The sequence below is a fragment of the Falco biarmicus genome, chromosome Z (assembly GCF_023638135.1).
Source record: "Falco biarmicus isolate bFalBia1 chromosome Z, bFalBia1.pri, whole genome shotgun sequence".
NCBI classification, from domain to species: Eukaryota; Metazoa; Chordata; class Aves; order Falconiformes; family Falconidae; genus Falco; species Falco biarmicus.
In genome coordinates this window covers 60,101,313-60,126,204 of record NC_079311.1, presented here as the reverse complement: position 1 = coordinate 60,126,204, position 24,892 = coordinate 60,101,313, and the positions used below count along the sequence as shown (strand labels likewise).

Here is a 24,892-nt window from a genome sequence, read left to right as displayed (position 1 = left end):
ATTGATAATACTTTTTTTTTTTCTTAGCATTTGCTAGTTTTAGCATAATTTGCCAATGTTTACTGCATAAAAGTAGGGCTTTTCCCTTCAGTTTTGAAATTTTGAACTTTCATATATCTGTGTGAAAAGCTTTGAAGGGAGTGATAAGAGACAAAATATTAAAAGATGTTTTCAGATTAATTTCTAACTAAACATGGTATTTTTGCCTTGAACTTCACTGTGAAAATAATCTGTTTTTTAAAGTTGGTCATGTCAAACAAACAAAAGCTTTTAAAATAATCACTTTTGTTGTGTCTGACAATATAACTCAGATGGACTTCATGGTGACTGGATTTACAGAAGTTAGAGCTCTTTCTCTGTAAACTTCTGCAGCTCACCCTTGGATAATGTCTCTGTCATGTGAAAGTTAGTAAAGAAGTAAAATTGGGCTTGGTCATGCTTTTATTTCAGATAAAAGTGAATCACTGATATTTTTGTGTTTGGTTTTATAGTACAGTATGCTTCTTATTCTCTTTATACAAAGATAAGTAAAATGCCCAAAGCGGTGTGGCATATATGCAGGTAATGTGTCGAACTAAAGTCATACTCATGGGCTGAAAGGATTATTTTTGCATGTTGCTTACTTACACTCATATTTCATCAAAAGAGAAGTCACATCTTTCCTGTACCTCAACTAGTACTTAAAATGGTGCTGGTCTTGTGATTTTCCTATGTTGAATGGCTTGTGTGTTCTCTGTTGCCAGTCTCTGTGAAACACTTCTGCTATTAGAGCCACTTTGAAATAAGCTTTTGCTGTTTGCCCTTCAAGTTATATGCCTATGGCCTTTAAATTAATGTCAAATACACTATAATCTAGTTAGGGTGAGAGTGCCTGGAAGAGCATTTCACAGCTATTTCCAATCTTGGTTCATCATATGCTGCTGACTATTTCCATGTACCTATGTAAGAATTACATAAAAATAGGTTTAAAAGATATTAAATACTTCTCTGTTATTACTTTTCTTTGTAAGCAACAGCTGTAATTACCACAGAGTTAGCAGACAGTTTTGAATAAGCGGAAATAATGGATGTGATGATTTCTCTATTAGGATGCGATTTGCATCATGAAAGAATTTAAGCACTTATGGTTCAGAAAAATTGCATGTAAATTATTAATTAGTTTCTAAGCAATTGATGGCAGAAACTCTGTTGTTTAAAAGCTTTAGACTAGTACCCAGATTTCTTTTTGCTCACTCTTGCTGAGGCTTTTAAAGTAATAACGTTAATGATAAGAATAGCCTCGAAACATATTTAATGGTTTTGTGTTTAGAATATTACATAATTCTGTTGTTTGTATCTTGACAAAGGCTATTATATTAAAATGCTGCTTTTTCATAGATGTGTATGCCTGCCTGTGTATACTCTTTAAGTCACAAGAAATCCTGACTGTTTTTGAGAATGACTAGGAAATTTTTTTAAGACCAAAAAAATCATACCAGATCTTGCTAGATGTACAGGCATTAGCAGTTCTTGTAACTAATGCAGTCATTTCCACACTACAGATAAAACCCATGTGGCTTTGTTCTCAACTGTGGCATCCTGAAATATTTATTTCAATATGGTAGACAAAATAATAATGGTTTTGTGAGCTAATTCTGGAGATGCCAGAATGGTGATGTTTTGAATGAATTTTCGGTTTGAACAAAGACTCAAGGCTGCAAGAAGCATCGCACCATTGCACTGGTATCAGTGATTTTTTCTTTTTGCGTATTGAACTTTTTAAAAATGAGAGCCTGATTTCATAATGCATCTTCCTGTGAAGCAGATGATGCACTTGTAGCAGTGGGCAATAAGCTTTTTCCTTCTATGTTTGTGCCAAGTCAAATGTGTAACTAACTTTGGATTAAAATAGAATTGGACTCTCTTTGCAATGTTACATTATTCTCTGTATTTGTAGTTCTGCAGAATAATTCTTGGTTTTCTTTTCAAATTCTAGGGAGGTGCAGTATATTGTTCTGCAAAATATTGCCACTATGTCAATTCAGAGAAAGGTACACCCTATTTAGTTTTTTCTAAATCACATTTTATATGAAACATGGGTGAGCTACTTAAATATGTTCTGCTTTTCAGGGCATGTTTGAACCTTATCTGAAGAGTTTCTATGTCAGATCAACTGATCCAACAATGATCAAAACATTGAAGGTGAGTTTAAAAGTGTATTTGTCTATATACTGCTGGACAAATCTGTTTAACAGGATCTGTTTGCGCTGATATGACATGCACCATTCTGTGCTGTTCCTGGGTTTGTTTTTTTTTACTAAGAAGTGTAGAGCTGCGGCTTTTAGTTAAGTCCACAAGTGTCTTTCAGGCTTGTCAGGCTATCTGAAGGTTCTGTTGTTACCATGTTGGTACCAGATGGGTTATGTTTTCCCCTAGAGCTTTTGGTACCTTTCAGTGATACAGAGCATTACTGTTCTTATCTAACCAGCCATTCAGACATTTGGAATTCGGCTGTTTTCATGGGAAGAAGAATCTTCTCAAATAGAGAAATGATATCACACAGTCTTTGATACTGTTAGCTTTAAAAGAGTTTAAATCTGTTTCCCTGAACAAAATGGGATAGTGTTAAGAGTCCCAAATTCCCTTTGAAGTCAGAATTTGACATGAGAGGTACTTTAGGCTTTCCTCAAGGACACATCTCAATGCATATTTTAGGCTGTTGTTTTCTTGTTTTCTCTATTCTTAGTCTTTAATGGATGTGAAATCCTTGACAAAACAATAGCTAAAAAATTGTATACTACTATGTGCCTTTCCTCTTGTTTTGCTTTGGATTGTCACAGGCACTTGTGTTTAGGATTGGAAGGTACAGGTTTTTTTAAAGAAACGCAATTTTTTCCTTATTTTTCTTTTACATTCATATTGCACCCTTGTTACATGTACAGAACGGTGCGGTCCAAGATGGCTATGCCCAACCCATCATATTTTTATTAGTCCAGCATTATATCTAAGTACATTTGAGGCAGTTGGAGGCAAAAAGATCTTTCCCGCATTTCATGATCATGAAAACTGTTGGGAATACTAGTAAGACAGTGTTATTCAGGAAAAGTCCCTCCTGAAATACTTGAAAGTTGATAAATTCCCATATTAATTGATAATATAACAATGAAGAGGTCAAGAAGTAAAAATTGGGAGATTTACTTTGATTATCTTAGTTCTTTCTTGGTGGCTGAAAAATATAGGACAACCTACTACTGTTATATACATAAGAAAATGTTGTGCTTTTCTCCACCTCCTACCCCTGTAGTTCCTTCTTACTTTCTTTAAGACAGGAGGATGAGACCTATGGCAGTATTTAAGATGTAGGAGCACCCTGGAATTCATCTGCTGCACTGTTTAGATTTCTGGTTTGTCCTCTGTTCCTTTCCCAATGTTTGCTTTTTTGATTGTTGCTTAGCGTTGAGCTTATATTTTCATGGAGTTACTGATTTTAATCGCAGATTCTCAGTTGTAATTAGTAGCAGTCAGCTCTGAGCCTATAATTTTCTGTAAAGTTAAGGTTTTCCCCAGTTATGAACATTACTTTGCATTTATTTGCATGTGATTTTTTTTGCCATTTTATCAACCAGTCACCTAATACTTGAAGTTTTTATACAGCTTTTCATAATCAGCCTTCGTCTTCGTTTCTCTGAAAACTGTAGAGTCAGTTGAAAACTTTGTCACCTGTTCTGTCATTACTTTCATAGTTCATATATGAATCTGTTGAAAAGTAAAAGAACAGCCAAGATATTTGTGGGCTTCTATTGATAGCCTTCCTGCACTGTAAAGCAGTCTCTTCCCCCCGGCCTCTGACTTTCCCTCTTTCATTATCCACTTGCTTCATATGCTATGCTGGAGATATATCTTTAAGAGCCTTATCAAATTTCTTCTGAAGTACAGGTGGACTGTTACCAATTAAGTGTCCTTGCCTGTGTGCCTCCAACTTAAAAACTACTAACAGATCTATGAGGCATGATTTCCCTTTACAGAGGCAGAGTTGTCTTTTTCTTTAGTTTACCTCATTCAGATTGTATTGAAATTCTTTCTTCAAAGTTAGAACAGCCTAGAAGCATAGCATCTTAACAATATATGCCAAATGTTGTATACTGTCCTCTTTCTTGCTCACCAGGATCAAAGTAGAGGCCTTTCAGGGTCTGATGTTGTTGACGTTGATTAAGATCTGAGGAGTCTTGTAAATGCAGCTGTTTCTTTCCTGAGTTTAAAGGTCTTTTATTGCATTTCATTTGAATATAATGGACACTTTAGTTCTCCCCAGCTGCAGTTGTGATTTCTGATATTTCTTTTTACAGTGTCACATGATTCTTAAACGCTAAGGCCTATTGTATAACATTGGAAACCATGCTGACAGAAGCATTTCAAAACCATTTGATATGCAATGCAACACTAAAGCTTGTAGAAAGTCCATCACTGAACCGTAGAGTCCTGTTTTGAAAACCTTGCATGCACTTGCAAAGAAAATATTCCTCTTGAGTGCAATGCTGCTACCAGTTTATACTAAAATATAGTATACTCTGTTGAATTTTAAGTGGTATTTTTCATAGTATTAGCTTTTATTTATATACAATAAAAGTATAGTGTATAAGTGGTACTGTTTATAATATTTTATTCTAGGTTCTGATAAAATATCTTTTTTTGTTGTAGCTTGACATCTTGACAAATTTAGCAAATGAAGCCAACATATCAACTCTGCTTCGAGAATTTCAGGTTTGTACAAAAGTGTATTCTTTTTATATGAAACTCTCTGTTGGCCAATTGCCGTTATTGGATGTTTCATCTAGATTCTTAGTCTTAAATGTTTCAAGTTAAAAGTCTTTTCCAGGATGAAGTGTTCTCAGAATGGAAATGAAACTGTCTTATATCATAGTGGATAGTGGAGCTTTTTATATGTGAGAAGGGGTTTCAATGTTTTGTTTCTCACTCTTCTTCCAGCTACCAAAAAAAAAAAAAGTTATGAGAAACTCAATCATTCCAAAATCCTTAAAACAACTAGATGATAGGGTCTTAATTTTAGCATTTATTTCCAACCTCATTTCTGTAATTTGATGAAATAGTATTATCTCCAATGTCTGTTTGTCTGTCAGCAAGGTGTTCTGCCTATATTGTGAAACAGTGTCTGCCCTTCTTTCTTTCCTCTTTGCTTATGACATCTGTTTTCATTGCTTCAGTTCTTTGGCTGGATTTCTCTGAAAGGTACTGGTTCTCAGGCAGGTAGGTTATTCATAGTTTCACAGATGCTTCTGGTTAAATGAACTGAAACCTTTCTGAAGAGAGAGCTCATCAACTCCTCCAACCTTGCACACAAACTAATTGCAGTTTTTGGGTAATTGCCCCTTGCCCCAAGCTTTCTTCAAATCAGAGGTTTGCATGGCCATGGGTGACCAAAGCTGGCAAGAAAATGTCTGCCAAAAGTGACAATGAGGTGAAAAAGGTAGAACTTCTACTGTACAATGTAGCTTTCTAGATTGAATTTGTTACACAGTATGTCTGTCTTATGAGGGTAATACAGTAAGTCTCTGGCTGAAAAGACTTATATATTGACTAATGAAAAATCCTGTTTCCATAGACGTATGTGAAAAGCCAAGATAAACAGTTTGCTGCAGCTACAATTGAGGCTATAGGCAGATGCGCAACTAACATCACCGAAGTGACTGACACATGCCTTAACGGCCTCGTGTGTTTGCTGTCCAACCGGGATGGTAAGCTACATATTCTATTTTCTGAGTATTTGATAACATGAAGCCTTTTCTTAATGAGAAACACACAGGACAGGTCATGTTAAAAAGTATATGTGAGTTGACTTTTAAAGGAATTGAGCTGACATGACTGGATAAAATAGGCTTTCTGGGGCTTCTTGTTTGAAGCACTTCAGAAGGCTCTCTCAATCGCTGGTACTTATTTTCTCTTTTGTTAGTGAAAGTAATTCCTTGTGGCCTGCAATTACATGGTTACCTGTTTTTTCTTAAAACGCTGTAATTATTAAAGTGTGCTGTTGTGATTATCAGAGATGACAATAGTTTCACTGTTAAATGTTCAGTTGCATCAAAACAGGTAGCCTGTAGAGGGTGCTGAAAGCTTGGAATTTTTTTCAGTGCATCAATACCTAACTGAAAAAACACAGTAAATAGTTTTAGGCTAAACAGCCCCAAATCTGGCTTGATTTTGTAATCTAGCCTTCTGTTATTTCTATATAGTGAAACAGAAAGTCACTGAGAAACACAACGAGGAGCAGATAAAGTCAAATAGGATATAGCAGCACTGTAGATCAGTACCTGATAGTATTGTGTATTCTTACCAGTTACCAATGAATATTGCACAGAATAAGTCAATAACAGAACTGGAAGATCATTGTACAATGTACAGTCTACATGAATAAGGTTAAATATTGGAAATAGAGTTAAGAAAGACATAATTAAAAATAATAATGTCAGGAAAGAGGAAAAGCATGGTTTTGGGGTGGCCTGGAGCAATTAAGAGTTGTTCATGGAAAACAGGTGAGATCTCCTGTAAGCTTTGAAAAGCAGCATTAATTCCTCTCCATATCTACTGGACATATTTTTCATGGTAATCCTAAGAAGGCCTTTATTAGGGACATAACTTTGGCAGCATGTAGTTATCCTGTGACCCACTGATACACTCAGAGCTTTCTCATATTTAGTCGTCCTTCTCCCCCACTTCACCTTTTATCAGAAATTCCTGCGATACCTCAGTGTATAGCTTGATAGTTTGAATATATGTAACTTTACTTTCTTAGTGTTCCAGACCTTACATTGCTTTATGCTTTTCTGGTTATCAGCTGTGTTTAAAATATCTTCCTATGTTGTGTTACAAGGCCATGTCTGCACACTGCACCTTTTTGTATTATATTCAGCAATGACCGTATTAAAAATACAGGTTTTAGAACTTGTTCTTGGTTCTGCTTAATTCTACTAACATCTTCTTAATCAGTAGGGTCCTTTCAGCATGTACAAATCCTCATGTTTTTTCAGTCTTAAATAAAATAATACAACTATCACTTCAGAATACCGAGTTTCTTACTTAATAATCCTTTCCATTTTCTTGTCTGTGTTCTTCTTTTTGCTAAGAAGGAACCAAGAGGAGAAAACATTTTTTTTTTTGCCATAGCTTCTCAATTTAATATTTTCTTTAAAGTAATTCCATATACACACACACACACACATGCACGTGAATGTATACAGAGGTCTGTCTCAACAAGATTAGTTTTCTTGACTGTTTCTAAGTAGTTGTCTAGCAAATAAAATTATCGTCTTGTGCTTACTGTTCTGAAAGACTGCAAAGGATATATTGAAGATCTTTTAAGCCTGGCAGCTGGCAAATTGCTTTACCATAGCTGCAGTGTCTTTATTCCTTCTTTCAAAGAATGAATAGAATGGCATAATTTACATGGTACCTTTCCTGAGGTTGCAGGAAATTACTGATAGTCACAGCTTACTAAACGTAAAAAGAGTTTGGGGCATAGTAAGGGAGAAAAAAAGAGATTTAGCCTGTGTAGGAGAATAGATTTAAGAGTCTTGGTTAATCTTGCTTTCCTCCAACTTTCACCCTTAAAGTGTGCAATTTGTTTGCCGTGCTCCTTCTTCCATGTTGTTCAAAGCCTGAAAGCAGTTCTGCTGTCTTTGCGTAGTGTAAAGCCCAAGAGGGTAAATCCAGCAGGTTCAGAGGTCCCTGAAAGCAGACTTGGCTCTGCTTTCTCTGCACTTTTTCTTAATATGGAGAACTCACTGGAGTGCAGAAGAGAGGTGGCAAAATTAAACTCTACCAAAAAAAATAGGATCCTGAAGAACAAGCTTGTTGCAAAACCACCTTGTAATTCTACACTGTTGTTCTGGAAAGGCCTTTGCTGTAGGTACAACCCAACAGCCAAGATATCTTGGCTGTACCTGGCACAGGAGCTGCCATTAATCATTCTGGAACTTGGGTGCTGAAAGGTAGTGTGTCATTACACAAAACAATCTCTTCAGGAGTCCAGCTGGGATAACTCTTCACAGAGCCCTTTTGAGTGTCTGATCATTGAACTCTCTAGTTTCGCATGTGCTTCTGTGATTCAATTTTTTTATTTTTTTTTTACCACAGCTCCCAGCTTCCTTGAGCAGGGGAAATTTGACTTTAAACAAAGCACTCATAAATATACAAAAAATTCCAAGGGCAGTTATTGACTTCCCCAGAGCCTTGTTTCTGGAGGCCATGTTGAGGGCTGAGAATTATTTTCCTTCTTCATCTGCCGAAGGAGGTACAAAATGAAAAGTTATTTTGTCTCTTTGGTGTGACATTTGGCATTTGACTGATGCATTTCCTTTAAGCAGTTGTCTTGATAATTTCAACTGACCAGTGGTCCCACTATGACATAGAAGTTGTTTTAGACGTAAGAGACAGATGGGATTATAGGAAATCTCTTTTTTGTGTCTGTGCTGTATATACTAGAGATCCTTCGGGTTTTTCTCAGATGGGTGACTTATTTTCTGTTGAAAGTTGCAGCTTGAATGTAAAGCAAATTGTAGGATATACAACTAAAACAAATTTTTTGCCTTCAGTCTATCCAAATTTGAACACACAGGTAGTAAAATCACTGGAACTGTTAATAAGTCAGGTAACTACTACCTATCTATTGTAATTACTCTTAGAATGAGGTAGAAGAAAATCAACTCGTCATAGTGTTAGTTTATATGTATTACTGTGGTGTCAGAGTTCTGTTATTTATAAGGGTGGAAAAATTTATCAGCTAAAATTTTACCTTAGACTTCAGACAGTTCTGAAGAGCAGAAACTTAAATATTTTCTGGATACTTAGCTCTAATAATTGCCTTTTAGCCTTAGTTTTAACCATTTGGATAACGTTTTAAGAACCCAAATAATCATAAATTATAAAACGGTTTGGTTGAAAGGGACCTTTAAAGGTCATCTAATCCAACCCCTCTGCAGTGAGAAGGGACATCTTCAACTAGATCAGGTTGCTCAGAGCCCCATCTAATCTGACCTTGAATGTTTCTGGGGATGGGGTTACCAGCTCTCTGGGCAACCTCTAACACTGTCTCACCACTCTCACAGTAAAAAAAAGTCTTCCTAGTGTCTAATCTATATCTACCTTCTTTTAGTTTAAAACCATTACCCCTCGTGCTATCACTACAAGCCCTACTAAAAAGGCTGTCCCCATCTTTCTTATAAGCCCCCTTGAAGTATTGAAAGGCTGCAGTAAGTTCACCCTGGAGCCTTCTCCAAGCTGAACAACCCCAGCTCCCTCAGCCTTTCCTCATAGGAGAGGTGCTCCATCCCTCTGATCATTTTTGTGTCCTTCCTCTGGAACCTCTCTCTCCAACAGGTCCACATCTTTCATGTGCTGAGGACTAAAGAGTTGAACGTGGTATTCCAGGTGGGGGTCTCACCAGAGCAGATTAGGGGGGCAGAATTACCTCCCTCAACCTGCTGTCCACGCTTCTGGTGATGCAGCCTGGGATACGCTTGGTTTTTGGGGCTGCAAGTGCAGGTTGCTGGCTCATATCCAGCTTTTCATCCACCGGTACCAAGTCCTTCTCTTCAGGGCTGCTCTCAATCCCTTCATGCCACCGCCTGTATTGGTGCCAGGGTTTGCCCTAACCCAGGTACAGGACCTTACATTTGGCCTTGTTGAGCCTCCTGAGATTCACATGGGCCCACTTCTCAAGCTTGACCAGGTCCCTCTGGATGGCATCTCATCTCTGGTGTGTCAGCCTCACCACTCAGCTTGGTGTCATCTGCAGATCTGGTGAGGGTGCACTTAATCACTTGTACAGCCTTGCTATGGGATTCAGTTGGTATATTCCTTCCAAAAACAGTTGATGCAGTTTTGCTGCTTTTAGAAACAGTGATTATACAAACAATAGATTTTTGGATAAATTACTGATCTCCAGTCACATGTTCCAGTTTCTGCAATTATCGGTTAATGTAGCTGGAAGAAAATTTGACTCAACATCAATGGGATCAAATGTGATGTTTCAGAATGCAGCTTCTGAATTTCTCTGATAATACACTCCTCACTAAGGTCTTTTTCTGAGTTTCTGTTACAATGTGGCCAAATTGTCAATTACAAAAAAAAGTCTGTAATTCAGTACCCACTTGTTACTCTCCACTACGTTGTTAATTTTTTGTATACATCGTTATGTGGCAAAATGAAACATATGACTGAATATATTTTAGGTTTTTGATAAGTCATCAAACTCCAGAGTTTTCAGAGATTATCCTACTCAGAGTAGCCATTTCCATATTGCTTCAGAATTGTTTGAAGAAAACTAGCAGTGAATATGATACTGATATTTTTACTATGACTCATGAAAATCCTAGTGATACCTCTTGTAGTCATCTTTATTGGTAAAGGCAGTCCTGATCAGATTCTCTGTGACATTTAGTCTTTAAGAGTTCAATTTACTTTTTATGACCCTTTAGATATCATAGAATTTGTACTCTGTTTTGAAATTCTTGTGTCCATTTATCGTTGCCTTGTATGCACTTTTTCTTTGATAATTCTAGCAGTTATGTTTTAAGATTTTTTCCTGCCTGTTCAGAATGCCAATGTTATCTTCTCCTTTTGTGGGTGGGTTGTTTGTGTTGTCTTTGGATCTAAATGCATGTTTTATTTCAGCTTATTTTTGGGAATCTTCATGTGTGCACAGCAGGCTTTAAAGAGCCTCTCTTTTTATCTGGACTGTGTCAGTCCTTATTCTAATACAAAATCATTTTGCTTTTGCTTGTATTTTTTTGGTATCCAGACTCCTGTGAAAGGAACCATACTAATTTACTTGCTTACAGTTTTGGTTCAGTTCTTTAAATTTGCTCCCACAGATTGCATTAAAGTAGTTCCTATGGTGACACTTCATGTACTGCACTTCATTTTATCATGGTCAGTTAGTTCTACATTCTCAACAAATGTTTTTAATAATGACTTCATGTCCACTCAGTTTTTGGGGTTCAGTTTTATTTTGCTAATGAATGAGTAGTATCAGAAAACATCTAATGATCAAGGTTGTCTTTGCAATGTCCCCTACTCTAAATATTCCAGATTGTATTTTTAAAATTTTGAGAATTACCATCTTGTTTTAATATCTGGCAAAACATAATCTAAATCAAATCGATCTGTAGGATTGTAGAAGACCTCGACATACGTGAACTAGACATGTTAACCTTGGAAAATAGCCTGGAAAAATGAGTGAGATGCCGTGTCAAATAAAGGATGACACAAAAAGCTGCAAGCTAAAATTTAAGCATTGCAGAGGCTTATGGCATAATGATGCATACTCGGAGCTTTTGAAAAGCCTTTCTCCATAAAGAAGTTTTCTTTCTAAAAACAAAACAAAAAAGAAATTTAGAGCTCTTATCCCCACACCGTTCTTTTGAAACTTCAGCTTGCTTGATTGCTGGATGAGTGGCCTATGTGTCAGATTAACTCTTGAAATGTATCAGTATGTGTGTGATATTTAATGATATTTAAATGGTAGCTAGGCTTTTTCTAGTTAGCTTTTTTTTTTTAGTAGGTAGTCTACTAATGGTAGTTAGGCTTTTTCTTTTTTTTAAGTATTAATAGTTGAGGAGAAATAGTTCACTCCTTTTTTGTAGTATAGATGAAAATTAGAATTATGTTGAACTCTTACAGTAGTCTTTGTTTTGATTTCAGCTTTGGCTGTGTTTGACTTTCCTTCGTCTTTCCTTACAGCATATGTTTACTCTTGCATAGAAGCTTACCTCTGCACCAGTGATCTTTTTTAGCTTCAAAAATTGTACATTTCATACAAGTTGATCAGGCTGTGGATGTTACTGTTACAGTAGTTAAGTACTCCAATGCATGACTTTGGCATAAATCTTACAACAGCTTGCTATTTAGAAGCTTCATTTGAATGTACTGGAGATTGGGTTACAAACCTGAGAGATACTGTTTAGAAGGTGAAAGTGTGCAAGAGAGATGTTTAGATAATGCTGTTGTTCATGAATGACCTGTTACTTCTAGCATTGTATACTTCTTTGAAAATTAAAGTGTTTGTGTTTTTAATGCAGACAGCAAATTAGTTATGAATAATAATTTTAATGAAAAGCAGATGTTTTTTCATGCTGTTCCTCAATTTGAAAATGAAAAATACAAAGTGCAGCATTACTAAAAGGCAATTTCAAAAAAAGTATGTAAGAGGATGATATTTTTACATGTAGAAAATTCCTCGGTCATCTTTTTGCTGCTTTTAAGTTGATTCTGGAAGCTGAACTTCTATTATTTATTGGAGGGGTTTATATCTTTGTTACTAAGTAAACAGAATTCAGTTCTACAAAGCATATTTTGAAAGCTAATAACATCTTTTACAATCAATAATTTGTTGCTTTTGCATTTGCATAAATGATTTTTAAACTAATCATTTGTTTTGTTTAAAACAGAAATTGTAGTTGCTGAAAGTGTTGTTGTCATTAAGAAACTGCTGCAAACACAGCCAGCAAACCATGGTGAAATTATTAAGCATATGGCCAAACTCTTGGATAACATCACGGTGAGTATTTGTGCACAGTGTCTTTTATTTTCCTTGTTCACTGATAAAAATCACACCATCTCCTTTGAATTAGGGCCATAAATGGAAATAGATCTATTAGAGAAATACTACATAATATTTTTTTTTACATAAAATACAATTTTTCATTATCTTAATGAAGAGGAAATAGAAGCTATCAGATGGCATCATTTTGTGCCTTAGATCTGGGAAGCTATTTGAAAGACATCCCTGGAAACGTTGAGTATTGCTAGTACCATGGCGCGAAGATGAACAGCAGGTTTAGAATATGGACTGGGTATGCTGAAATATAAATAAGGGCAAAGCAGTACTTAACTTGAGGATTTTCAGCCTGTTGTCTTACTGATCTGGGCTTGGGTTTGAAGAAGTTTATGCTGAATCTTTTTTCCTAGCCCTAAATCACCTGACCTTTCCATGATACCAGACATGCCAATGTGAGTGTTGCAGTGTTTCTTTAAGTGACATTTTTATCTTCTGAGTATGTAAGAGTTCGTGGCATTTTTAAAAGTAATATTTGCATTATGGCCTATTATCTATCCTTAGGTTAAATTGACATTTAGGTATGTCAATATTTACTTGCCAGATTCTCCTCACAGTCCCAGTTATTGATAAAACATTTAGTAGTCTGTCCTAAATTATAGTGTAGGGCTGAAGACCATTAGCAACCTATTGCATCATACCCTAAAGGTGACAGATTTTAATCTGCCAATAATTATTTTTCTGTAGATGCTATAAATAGGACTGTTCAGTTTCATATAATTACACATTTATTGATGATGGAGAAGTAAATAGTTTATAAATCATTGAATCTTCTAATTTCCATAGTTGAATTTGGCAAAGTTCGGAATATTAAAGGAAAAGGGAAATGTGGTCTTTTCCATTCATACTCACTAAACAGATTAAACAAATAAGTCTTTTGATCGCTAAAAGTTGATGGTCAGACTACTTAACTGATGTAAAGAAAATACAGTTCTACTGGATTGATCGTATCCAGAACCAAAAGAGGCCATAAGACACTGCTGCTAATTGCATGTCAAATATGTATTACCTATTTGACAACAATCACCTGTGTTTCCAGAAAATCTGTGCAATATTTTGATTGATAATTACAATCTCATGAGCTGTGTATAATCTTATTATATACATCTTCTGGCACTTTACCAAATTAGTTTGTCATCTTATTTCCACGTATTGTATAAGAGAAAATAGTTGTTTTCTAAATATTCTGTTTAACACTTAAGAGTTTTGTAGCTATTTTTTACAATTAATACTTCTGAGTAAATACTTCAAGTTTTAAATACAGGGATATGGGATTAATTTTTTAAAAAAGAAAATCCTTTTTCAAGTTAAGTAAGGGGAGGCGGGGGGGGGAGGCATGTAGTACTTGAACTATTTTGATGTACTCCTGTTCTCCAGTAATGAGGTTGGTCAAAGTATCAGAAAATGGTAAGTAGTAGTAGAACAGTCTGTGGAACAGAGCAGTTACAGGAATAAGCTAAAAATCAGAATCAAAATCTGAATTATGGTGCTTATTCAAGAAGGAAGCAGTGGTAATGATGCTGTAGGCTCTCCAGGATAGTTGCTGTACATCTTATTTTACTTTTTTCCCTGTAATTTTTTAATAATAACCTACAGAAATTTATCTTCCTCAGTATGTTTAGGACTTTGGGTTAAATAATAAATTTGGAAGAAGTTCATATTTATAATTTGAATGCCATATCATTATCCTGAAATAACTTGCACCTGTTTTATTTGAACATGGATGCTTTCTTTCACAGAATCACTGTATCACAGAATGGTTTGGGTTGGAAGGGACCTTTGAAGGTCATCTAGGCCCACCCCCAAACCCCTTCAGACACTTCTGAAAAGGATAAGTGTATTTTTACACATTTAGGAAGGTGGTATTTGGATTATATAATTACTGAGGATGTGAGTTTGACATTTAAACATTTAATAAAGCATTACTGGAATTCCTGAGATCTGCATGTGTGTTTTAAACACTGTTCTTAATATGGCAAGAGTGGTTGTGAGATGACATGACACAGTTGCCTTGATTTTTGTCTACTGTAAGAGAGAGACACAAAGCAAGGATTCTTGACCCTTATTTACATTGACATACAATATACATGCATACACACACACTTTTGTGCACACATATTTTACACAGATTTTTTTTTTTTTTCTCCCTGACCTCTTCTGTTGGGGAAGGTTTTTCTGGGCTCAGTTTTGATTTGGGGTTGAAACTTGAGGGACTTACCCTGTTCCTCTATGCAAGAACATACCACTATCTTTAAAGAACTCTTGCATTTGGACATAGGAGAAGCAGCCAAATGATACAGTGTTGAATGAACTTGAAAGTAACTGGAGGCTGGAAGAGTGTGGGCAAAGAAATCTTTGGTGTTTCTTAGAGTTGAAATTAATGCTATGTAAAACACAACTGAAAGCATGAACAGAATTAAATACAATTAAATAGAAAAGCACATAAGGTAAAAACAAACTTTTTGGTGGTTCTGTCATGATTTAGTTTAGGTAAATGAGGAACATGTAGCACTAAACTAAACAAAATTGGTGTAACTGAATAGAATAAATTTTTGAGTTGGTGCCTGCATTTATTTCATTCATATTGTTATAAATTTCATTTGTGTTAGCCTGAGACAATAATTATCAATGATGAGATGCCTCAAAGTCTGTTGTAGCAATGTTTCTTTCAGGTCATACAATCTGAAATTTGCTCATTCTTGTTTTCATCTTCTTCATCTATGGAAGCCATTTAGAAAGTGATAGGATGAATAGTAAGCTAAATGTATCTGACCAACTATGGGAAATATTAGGAAGTTCAATTGAAAGCTAGTAGACTAGTGATTGTCATTTACAGTAACATTTAGGACTAGATCCATATCAGTTTGCCCTTTAATTGATTGTTTCTTACATATCTGAAAAGGGTGCTTAATTTCTTCCTTTGTTTTTGTATGTTATTGTTTGTACCTTAAACTTACCACAGGTGTGCCCTGACAAAGATCTATGAGATCTTTTTTGTGTCCGGTATTTGTTGAGTACCTAGATCTGTGCATAGTACAGCTCTGTCTAGCTCTATTCCAGCTCCTTTCCTACACACATTGCAAGAGTTGTAACTAAGAAATGCATATCTGATGGTGTTATGAAGACATTAAACAAGAGAATAACTGGTCTCTTTAAACTTCCATTTTTTTTAAATCAAATATGTTTACTTTTGGCTGGTAATGTATTAATAACATCATCATGCTTCACAGTTTAGTGACTTGCTAAGTAGTGGGCCAGAGATCTAAGCAGTGCTAGTTTGTGCTAGGTGTTCACCCTGAGGTAGGCTTAATTAGTTTTATGTGTATTGTTAAGAGTGACAGGACTTTCAAAAATATGCATGTGGGAAAGGGCTGTTGAAAGAAGGATGATACCTCTTGAAGGCTGAGTCCAAAAGTCCTCTTAATAGAGTAGTCTTACCTTCAGGAGCACCAAAACCTGGTGCTTTAAGGGAGAAAAATTAAAAGGTAAGGGCAAGTTCATCGTGTTGCACCTCCAATGTACATTTCTCAGGTGCTGACTGGAAGCTTGAGTTTGCTGTCGACGTCATCACACTTACTAATGTAAAACTCCTAATCTCTCCTTATATTCCATAGCTCTCATCAGCCTTTCCCTCTTCTCTTTGTCTTGCCTGATACTTGTGTGGGTTTTGAGGTGGGCTCACCAGAAATTTGCACAATAAATAGAGTGCAAAGGAGAAATTTTACTCAGTGATGTAGTATTACTTGCTGTGTACTTTTTGATCTCACTTTCCTGGTGCTGTCTGCCTTTTGAGTTCTGCAGAGCATTGACTAAACAATTCTACAGTTCTTTGCAAATATTCCCTAGAAATAGTTGGGGGTCCATCAGTATGTGTAGAATTTTTAAGTCCTATTTCTAATGTTTCAGGCCAGCTGCATCACTTCTGCATCATTTTTAATAAGTTGTCTTCAACAGTTGAGGCTCTGTTTTAGTTTAGATTACCTTGAATAATTTTATGTCAGCAGACTGTCTCCTCCCTGGATAGCCCTCTTCTAGGTTACTTGCAAATCTGTTGTACAGCATGTTTTCCCCTATAGGTCACTGTGGGACATCTGATGATTTCCTTCCATTGTAACTGGGGTTTTGCTTTTCTGTTACCTAGTCCTTTTTTTATTCATGAGAGTGCCTTTCCAGCCTGTAAGGGATGACATTTCAAAGATGATGTTGTGGGGATTTTTCAAAAGCTTTTAGAATATTCTCTTGTCAAATACGTGTCATATAGTCTACTCTTTTAGAAAATCTTCCCTTCAAAACACCTGTGGTCCAGAATTTGTCTTAAGTGCAAATAGTTGCAGATTTAATCTGAGTTAAATTTTAAAGTGGATTGGTTAGACTGCATTGATTAAACTGGATTAACACAAGATACTTCTTTACCTTTGAACGATGCCTCTTTTGATTTATCTTAATTCATTTTAGCAATGAATGGATGTAAATCAACCTAACAAGAATAAGCTCTGAGTAAGAACGTCTCAATGGTGTTTTACATTTCTGTATTTCCTCATATAAACAAGCTGCAGTAATCTCCAAATTAGTTTCAGCCTCTTTATTTTTAGAAAAAAAAATTATGACGGTACATTGTACCCCGTAGTGATTTCTTCTTGGGCGATGGGAATCTTACAGTTCTGGTGTGATTTTGCTCCAGACTTTTATAGTATTGCTAAGACATGTTTTTTTTCTGTTGATAGCTGGTGAATTCTGACATCCTTGGTTTTCATTACAGACTTCTTCCTAGTTTCTTCTAGAATATGAGTAAGAATGAGAGAAGTCGGAATTCAGGGTTTTCTGATCTAGAGATGAGGAGGAACACTTCTTGATGGGATAAGGAGTTGCGAAGTTAGAGGAAAAATAAGATAGATGCATGTAACTTTGAAGAGCTTAATACGTGGGGGAAAACATGTCACCTATGGAAGAAATTAGGAATTACTAATTACTGGTTTTAGTTGGGATTCTTATTAACTAGGCTGGGGGGCTTTGGCGCTGCTCATCCAACAATAACAAACTTAAGTTCCTCTGCACTGTTCCTACATAAATACTGGTTATTGCTTCACAGCAGAGGCAGCTTGCTTTCTTTACGTTCTCCTTTTGCTCAATGTTGGGAAGGTATCACAAGGTGTGATGTTCATATGTATTTCAGTTCTGCAAGTTTCACATTCTAGCCCCATTATTTTCCCTAGGATACGCTTCAATAATTTATTTTTAAACCTTCATGTAAGTAATGCCTTAATGAAAAATTTTCATAATTTAATATATTTTTTTACTTGCTTTCATATCTATGTAATATTTTAGAAGTTGAGAGGAATACATGGGATTTGGGATATTGTGTCCAGGGACACTGTACACTGAACTTGACACAAATATTCAGCTTGAATAAAATACAGTTTAAATGAAACCTGTACACTATATAAGAGGTGACAGTCATCAGTGGAGATACTTTTTTAAAGGAAATTTATGTGCAGGCGTTCAAATGATGGAGAAGTCCTTGAAGATCTACCATTTGAAGACAAAAAGCCAACACTTGTTTTTACTCCCATTCTTTCTTGTGTACCTTTTCTTCTTGCTGTCACTCACATTTCACATCAACTTAATCCTTCTTTCTATTTCTCATTCCAGATAAAATAATTGCTAGCTATGTAAATTTTATTCTGGTTGCAGAAAATTAGACCTCATTTGCAATTTGAGTGTCATTTGTGCCAAATGTGGGTAACCAGAATTGGCAATTTTTAGCCTAGTATGTTTTGTCATAACTACAACAGGTTTTGAATTGTGCTGCTTTGAGTGATCTGTAAAATCTTTATAATATCTTTCACTGACTGCTGTAAGTAACCAGAGTCTTACTTTGAGGGGAGAGGGTCTGGCTGGTGATTTTTTATTTTTTTTATTTTTTAACCATTTATTTATTTTCCTCCAGACAGGTAATGGGTTGAAATGGCAGTAGAAACTGCCTTCTGGTACTAAGGCTTAAAAAGTGCACTTAACCAGTTGCTCAGGGCATACAGAATAAAACATCAGGCAAAGTAATTTACAGTCCTGTTTGCCTTTGAGGATAATGCAGAGCAGGGCTGAACAATGAAAGTATTATTTCCTGCATTTTTATCAATTCAAGGTCCCTACTTAGGCCTTACTGGAAAAGGCAATAAAGGTCTAGAAGTGGATTTGTTTCTTGGTTGCTGTTTTGAATGGCCTGGAAACAACAGCTGTAGGATCATGCACTTGATATTACATGGTTGAGGGCTGGAAGACTTGAACAGTGAAAAAGAAGTCAGAAAATATTGTGTGATTTTGACCCCATATGAATCCAGTGACACAGAAACATTGGGTTCATCAGTTCAACATACACTTTTCATTAAAATGGCTTCCACTCCGGGTTTGATTCAAAAATTCTCTAATTGATGTTGATTCTAGTTGCACAAAATTGTGTTTAATGCATACTGTATTTACATAGGGAGCTAACTACCTTGTTAAAAGGCAGATCCTCATGAGAAATTTCATCTGTCTTCTGTTGTCACTATTTTTCAAATTAGGCTTTACTTATTGGCTTTATTTTACATTCTAAGACTAGTTCATTAATAATTGCGTTTTAACTGGGAAAAAACTTGAAAGAGTAAAGCACTGTCCTTAAGTGCACACTGTTTAAATATATTTAAATATATTTCATTGTGGTTTTAAAGTGTAGTCCTGACTAGGAAAAGTACAATAGTGATATTTGTCTTTCATAATTAATACCGTTACAGACATTGGTCTGCTCTGTGAGCTATTTTTGCTTTATGAAAAGTCAATAATAGAAAAAGGGATGTTTCTAACAGACTGCTGCCCAAACTGTGGTACTTGGTGATCTCTTGTAGAATTCTAATATTTTAACAAGTCTGTAATGAAATATTTTAGAAAAATAAATCTAGCATAACTGAAATCTGAAGTTGCCTATATATTCTTATTTAGAGGTACCTATCTCTGCAGTAGGCAACTTGAACTGCTCCAATACTGGAAAATTTAATGTACCACTCAATTACTATTCTTTAGCCCAATTTAAAATAATAGATTGGGAGTGAGGTCTTAATGCAGTGTAACCTTTGGAACATTAGAAATAACCTCTTTCCCTTCTGAAATCAGTGTACAGTAATGACATCAGTCTTACCATTGCACAGGCAAGCATATTCTGACTGCATTTAAAGTTTTTATATTTAGCAGTCATTCAGTAGCTTGTTCCCCTCTCTCACACTGTAAGTTCCAAAACCGTTTAATTTTTTTGTCAGTTAACACAAAAAGTTAGTCTGTGTCTCAATCAGTGCATTTGTGTATGTTAAATCCCTGTATTATACCACTCTCAGTATAGTTACCTCTACCTTAAATATCTTCTCCATGTTTATATTCTGTCTTTACATGATCTGGTTGCTTTCTCTTTGAGCAGAGGCAATCCTCTGTTTTCCCCATGACATGCCTGTTTGTATTTCTGTTGGAATATGTATTTGCAACAGTGTGAAGTATGAGGAAGATATTTTCAAGTTGACTTCCTTCAAAGGTGTTCCCAGACTTTTTGGAGCAGTAAAGCGTGATTAATCATTAAAATTTCTTGTGAACGTAATTACTGGTTTTTTATTACGGTTTAGTGGGCCATTTATTAGGGATTGTGGACCATAGTTTGGGGATTGCTATCCTGAACCTTGGTCATTTGCTTGCATTTGTTAACTTTTATGAATGTAACTAGAAATCAGTACTTCGAAATTTTATGTGTAGACAGGGTAGAGAAATAGCTATTCATATATGAATAACTACATATGCTGGAAAAGTAAAGTAATTAAAACATATATAAAAGATGCTAAGAATTAGTGCTTTGAGAACCACAGTGTTGAATTTCTAAAGCTTGTTTCTCCTGCGTATCTTACTAAAGGCAAAATTCATGCTGGGTTAAGTGTAAGCTTATTGAAAAAGATCACTGTATAGTGTAGGGAGTAATGGAAAGTGTTAGTACAAATGTTTTTTACTTTTCCAGCAAAAGCAGCTAAATTAGCTGAAATTGCAGTTACAGTTGGAAGCTTTCCTTTTTTCTAAAATACAGTGTCATTTGATGGAACAGTTACGCTTTTTCTGTAATAGTTCAACATCTGTTGAACAAGAGTCTGTACAGAACGTGAGAACAGCAGAGTCTGTAGATGCTATGCAAGACATGCTTCTGCCTACAATCATTTTCTCATTACATACTGTCTTCCTTCCTCTCAAGGAAGGAGAATATTTTCAGGGAGGTGTGTAACACACAATTTTTAATTTGACCACTAGGTAATACAAACTAGCTCACCTTTTGAGGGGAGTGTGTATATTATTTAATTCCTAACTACTTATAGCTAAACGGTGTGGAGCATCAGCTTATGTTTCCTTCTGTGCTTTTCTGTTTTGCTTCCCCTCCATCTGTGACTGTACTGTGCTCTTGAAGTCAGTGCTGTACACTGGGAGTTTATCTGAAAACTGCTACTGCCAGTTATTTGAGTCAGGTATCTTCAAAACAATTAAGACCTGTGTGAAGTTTCCAGTCAGAGTGTTTTTAGTTAAGGGGCTAGGTCCTATTCAGAAATTGACAACCCTAATTTTGAACTCCTGTCTCTCAGAAATTTTGTGTTCAACTGGCCTTGGACATTTGCAAAGATATGAATCTTACTATCACCAAATTTTAAATAAAAATGAAGGAAAGATAGTACTAGTCTGAAAGAAATTAATTTGATTTTAAAGTAGATGGGATTTAAGGAAGCTGTATTGTTGGAAACCATTTCTGTATGAATATGGTCACAGAAAAGCACTGTTCTGTTTCAGTGAGGTGGTTAGCATAACCTGGTGGCAAGAATTCCCAATCACACCTCGAAGGCTTGGATTCTCTTCCCAACTGCCACCAGCTTGTACTGTGAACATGAACAGATTGCTTCTGTGTGCCTCTCTTTCCATACCCTCTCTGTTTGTCTTGTCAACTCATAATGCATGTTTCTTGGGGCAGGGTCTGTATCTGACATTTGTATGAATATTGAATCTACCACAGTGGCTGTATTGAATAGTATTTAATTTTTATCTGTATTTCTTGCATGGCAATTGTCTTTAAACAGTATTTTAACTTTTTACTGAACACAGACATATACAAGTACACAAGCAGTCTTTGTCAATGTGTTAACTTAGAGTGCCCAATGTTTTCTTAGGTTCCGGTAGCCAGAGCCAGCATTCTCTGGCTCATTGGAGAGTACTGTGAACGAGTCCCAAAGATCGCACCTGATGTTTTGAGAAAGACAGCCAAGAGCTTCACTAACGAAGATGATCTTGTAAAGCTGCAGATCTTAAATTTGGGTGCAAAACTCTATTTAACTAACTCAAAGCAGGTAAGCTTAAACTCAGAAGTGTACATACTTAGAGTCACAGTAGGTTTTTTACAGTCTGTATAGATGAGTAGTGATTTCTTTTGTGCAAGTAACCAAAACTAGTCCTTATTATTCTATGAAGAAAAGTTGAACATCAGTTTTCAAGAAATCTAACAGACTAAACCTGGCCATGTGTCTTTCAGTATGCACTGGATTGTAAAAGTGAATGTAGTGATGAGATCACTCTTTTTACTGGGGAAATTTTGGATTTTTTAAATTCACATAAATAGAAGAGATTTGTAAATTGTATTACTAATATGAGAAAGGAGGTTTTCCAAATGTGATTTGCATTTTTCTGGATCTAAGACCAGAAATTTTGAGGGATTACTGTCAATTTGAACAAGAAGTTTCTCATTTTTTGTTCAGAATTTCTAAAAGGAGATGCCAGCAAAAGGCCTTGTCATGTCTTTTCATCAGTGCTCATCTTTAACATAGTAACTGCTTTCACTTTTTCTGTATTTCTTACTGTTTCACTTTACCTTGTGGAGAGGGTGAGTTTTGATCATGTCTAATAACAAAGATAATCTAATAGTACAATAGTACTTTGTACAATAGTACAAAAAGGTGAACTTAGATCTCCAAGCAGCTGAAAACAGTAGCTGTGAGAGGTGGCAGTTGCCTTACTCTTCTCAATGACAGCACCATAAACTTTGTCACACTCTGGCTATGGGATGTAGCATCTTACACTAATTTTTCACTGTCATTCCAATTATTTCTCTAAAACATTATAAAATCAAAAAATGTAGAAGTATGTTGTCCGAGATGTATACACTTTCGTGGGCTGCTAGACCTATTTGGTTTACAACAGCTTGGACAGCACAGGGTCTTGTACCTCTGTGGTGTTGTCTTGTTCATTGATAGCTATATCCAACTGCAGACTTGATCTGTCTGAGACTTTATTCTGTAGGGCACACGGGAGATGAATTGTCTTGCCACGCATTCAGATAAGAATGAATGCTTACCTGTTGCTTATACAGTCTAAAATGGTGCAGTAACAAAAGGTGACTTCTTTCTGTCAGTGTTCATCTTAATGGAAATACTGAGCTAAAGAAACATTGGTTTCAATACCTAAGCTGTCTCCTTTTGGCCCATAACATAATATGTACTTCTTTTCCATATAATTTTTGTAATTTTACACTAATATTTCCAAACCACGCCATACAAAAATCCATTGCGTACAAGGAGATGATGATTTCTGCGATGCTTTTTTTTCCCAGTTTCACATCTTAATACATTTTAAACCATTATTGTAAGTTATGCATAACCCTTTAATTCAAATACAGTAATGATACTAAAGCAGAAGAAGCTGTCTCCTTGAGATGCCTCCTAAATGATGAATTTCATCAAAGGGTCTTTTCCTCTTAGTTTTAGGTTATGGAAAAACAAGTGGTCAAGCTATTCATATACAAAATTCTAACAGCGTAGGTTGATGACTTGCCTTGATTCAAAGCTCCTTTCAAACTAGAATGTGATGGTTTTGCCTGTAGGAGCTGGCAATACTCTTCCTGTATCTACGTCCTTATTCCCAGAAGTAACTGTACTCACTCAGTACTAAAACATTTCTTGCTGGAATGAATTCAATTCTTAAAAAGTCCAGCCGTTTTTCAATCTGATTTTTCAAACTTTTAAGGTAAATCTGGTACACTTGACTGCTCTGTTGTCAGTCTGTCCATCTCTCCTCACCCCGTGTTTTCTCCCTCCATGTCCTACCCCACCACATTATACTTTTTTGAATCCTTTATCAATTTCATCCAAAGTCAATGGAGTTGTGAAAATCTCAAAGATACAATGTCACTTGATTGAAAAGTAGTGTAGGATACCCGAGAAAGACTCAACACGAACCAAACAGATTAAAAGTGCTCTTTCCCCCAGGTAAGGAAAGGCAGGTAAAACTCATCTGTTAAATCTTACTTGGAGAAAAGCACAAAATTCTGGAGGAAATCAGATATTGAAATTTTCCCCCTTTCTATAAATGTATTATTTTATTTGCTGATAATTTCCTTAGGCATATGTTCAAATACTTAATGCAGCACATTCTGAGAAATGCTTTTTAAGAGTCAGGACTTTTTATAAGGATTTCCAGTGTCCTTTAAATCCTGTGATAACCCCATGAATTTTCAAAGGCTGCTTATAATTTAAGGAAGAGTTTCAGGTTCAATCCTATCTGCATAAATATGTAATAAGAACAGGTTTTCCTCTAGTTGTCTGTGTTGTTTGGTAAACTGCCTTCCTTTTTTCGTCACTTAGGGATATAAAAAAAACCTTATGAATGTGCTAGGTAGCTGTCTAAATGGAGTTAATACAAGAGAAAGTGTTACACAGAAAAAAATGTCATCTAATTGCTTTAGCTGTTTCTTGCATATAGCAGGAAGAATAAGGTGATTTTGATGTGTTTCAGTTGTGTAACACAGTAGGAGTCCCATGAGGAAAAGTCCTGAGTAGTCCTAGTGTGTAAATAGGTATGTCATTAGCACAGTAACCTTATCTTGTCTATCTGAAGAATTACTGCAAGCTAATGGTATCAAAGAGTGGATAGATAGCTCTTCCTCTCCCTTTGTAGAACCTCATCTGTTGTTGATGCTCGTATTATGAATTTTTTCAAGTGGTTATCTACCAAAAGGTTAATTGCTGCTAATATCGGATAGACATTAAATTCTTAAATAGAACTGTTGCCACAGACGACTCACTTGAAGTATACTTTTCATATTAGCCAAACCAAAATGTGCAAAAAATAGTAATAGATTCTAACAGTGTGGTGATAAAAAGAAATTATATTAGTCCTATATAATGAGCATGTCCAGATAACAGGCAATGTTGGCATACGATAATAAATGTATTGTATATCAGAATACTTTGT

General features: G+C 35.8%; 1 protein-coding gene across 6 annotated transcripts in view; it reads left to right on the top strand.

Moving 5' to 3' along the window:
• The window catches only part of AP3B1 (adaptor related protein complex 3 subunit beta 1), a 162,833-nt gene that overhangs the window by 65,867 nt on the left and 72,074 nt on the right, over positions 1 to 24,892 (top strand). For all 6 annotated transcript variants that reach the window (XM_056324410.1, XM_056324407.1, XM_056324409.1 and 3 more), the window contains exons 10-15: positions 1,976 to 2,030; positions 2,110 to 2,181; positions 4,678 to 4,740; positions 5,600 to 5,732; positions 12,441 to 12,550; positions 21,820 to 21,996. In XM_056324410.1, coding sequence (XP_056180385.1) covers positions 1,976 to 2,030; positions 2,110 to 2,181; positions 4,678 to 4,740; positions 5,600 to 5,732; positions 12,441 to 12,550; positions 21,820 to 21,996 — 610 coding nt within the window. The remainder of the gene's footprint in view (positions 1 to 1,975; positions 2,031 to 2,109; positions 2,182 to 4,677; positions 4,741 to 5,599; positions 5,733 to 12,440; positions 12,551 to 21,819; positions 21,997 to 24,892) is intronic.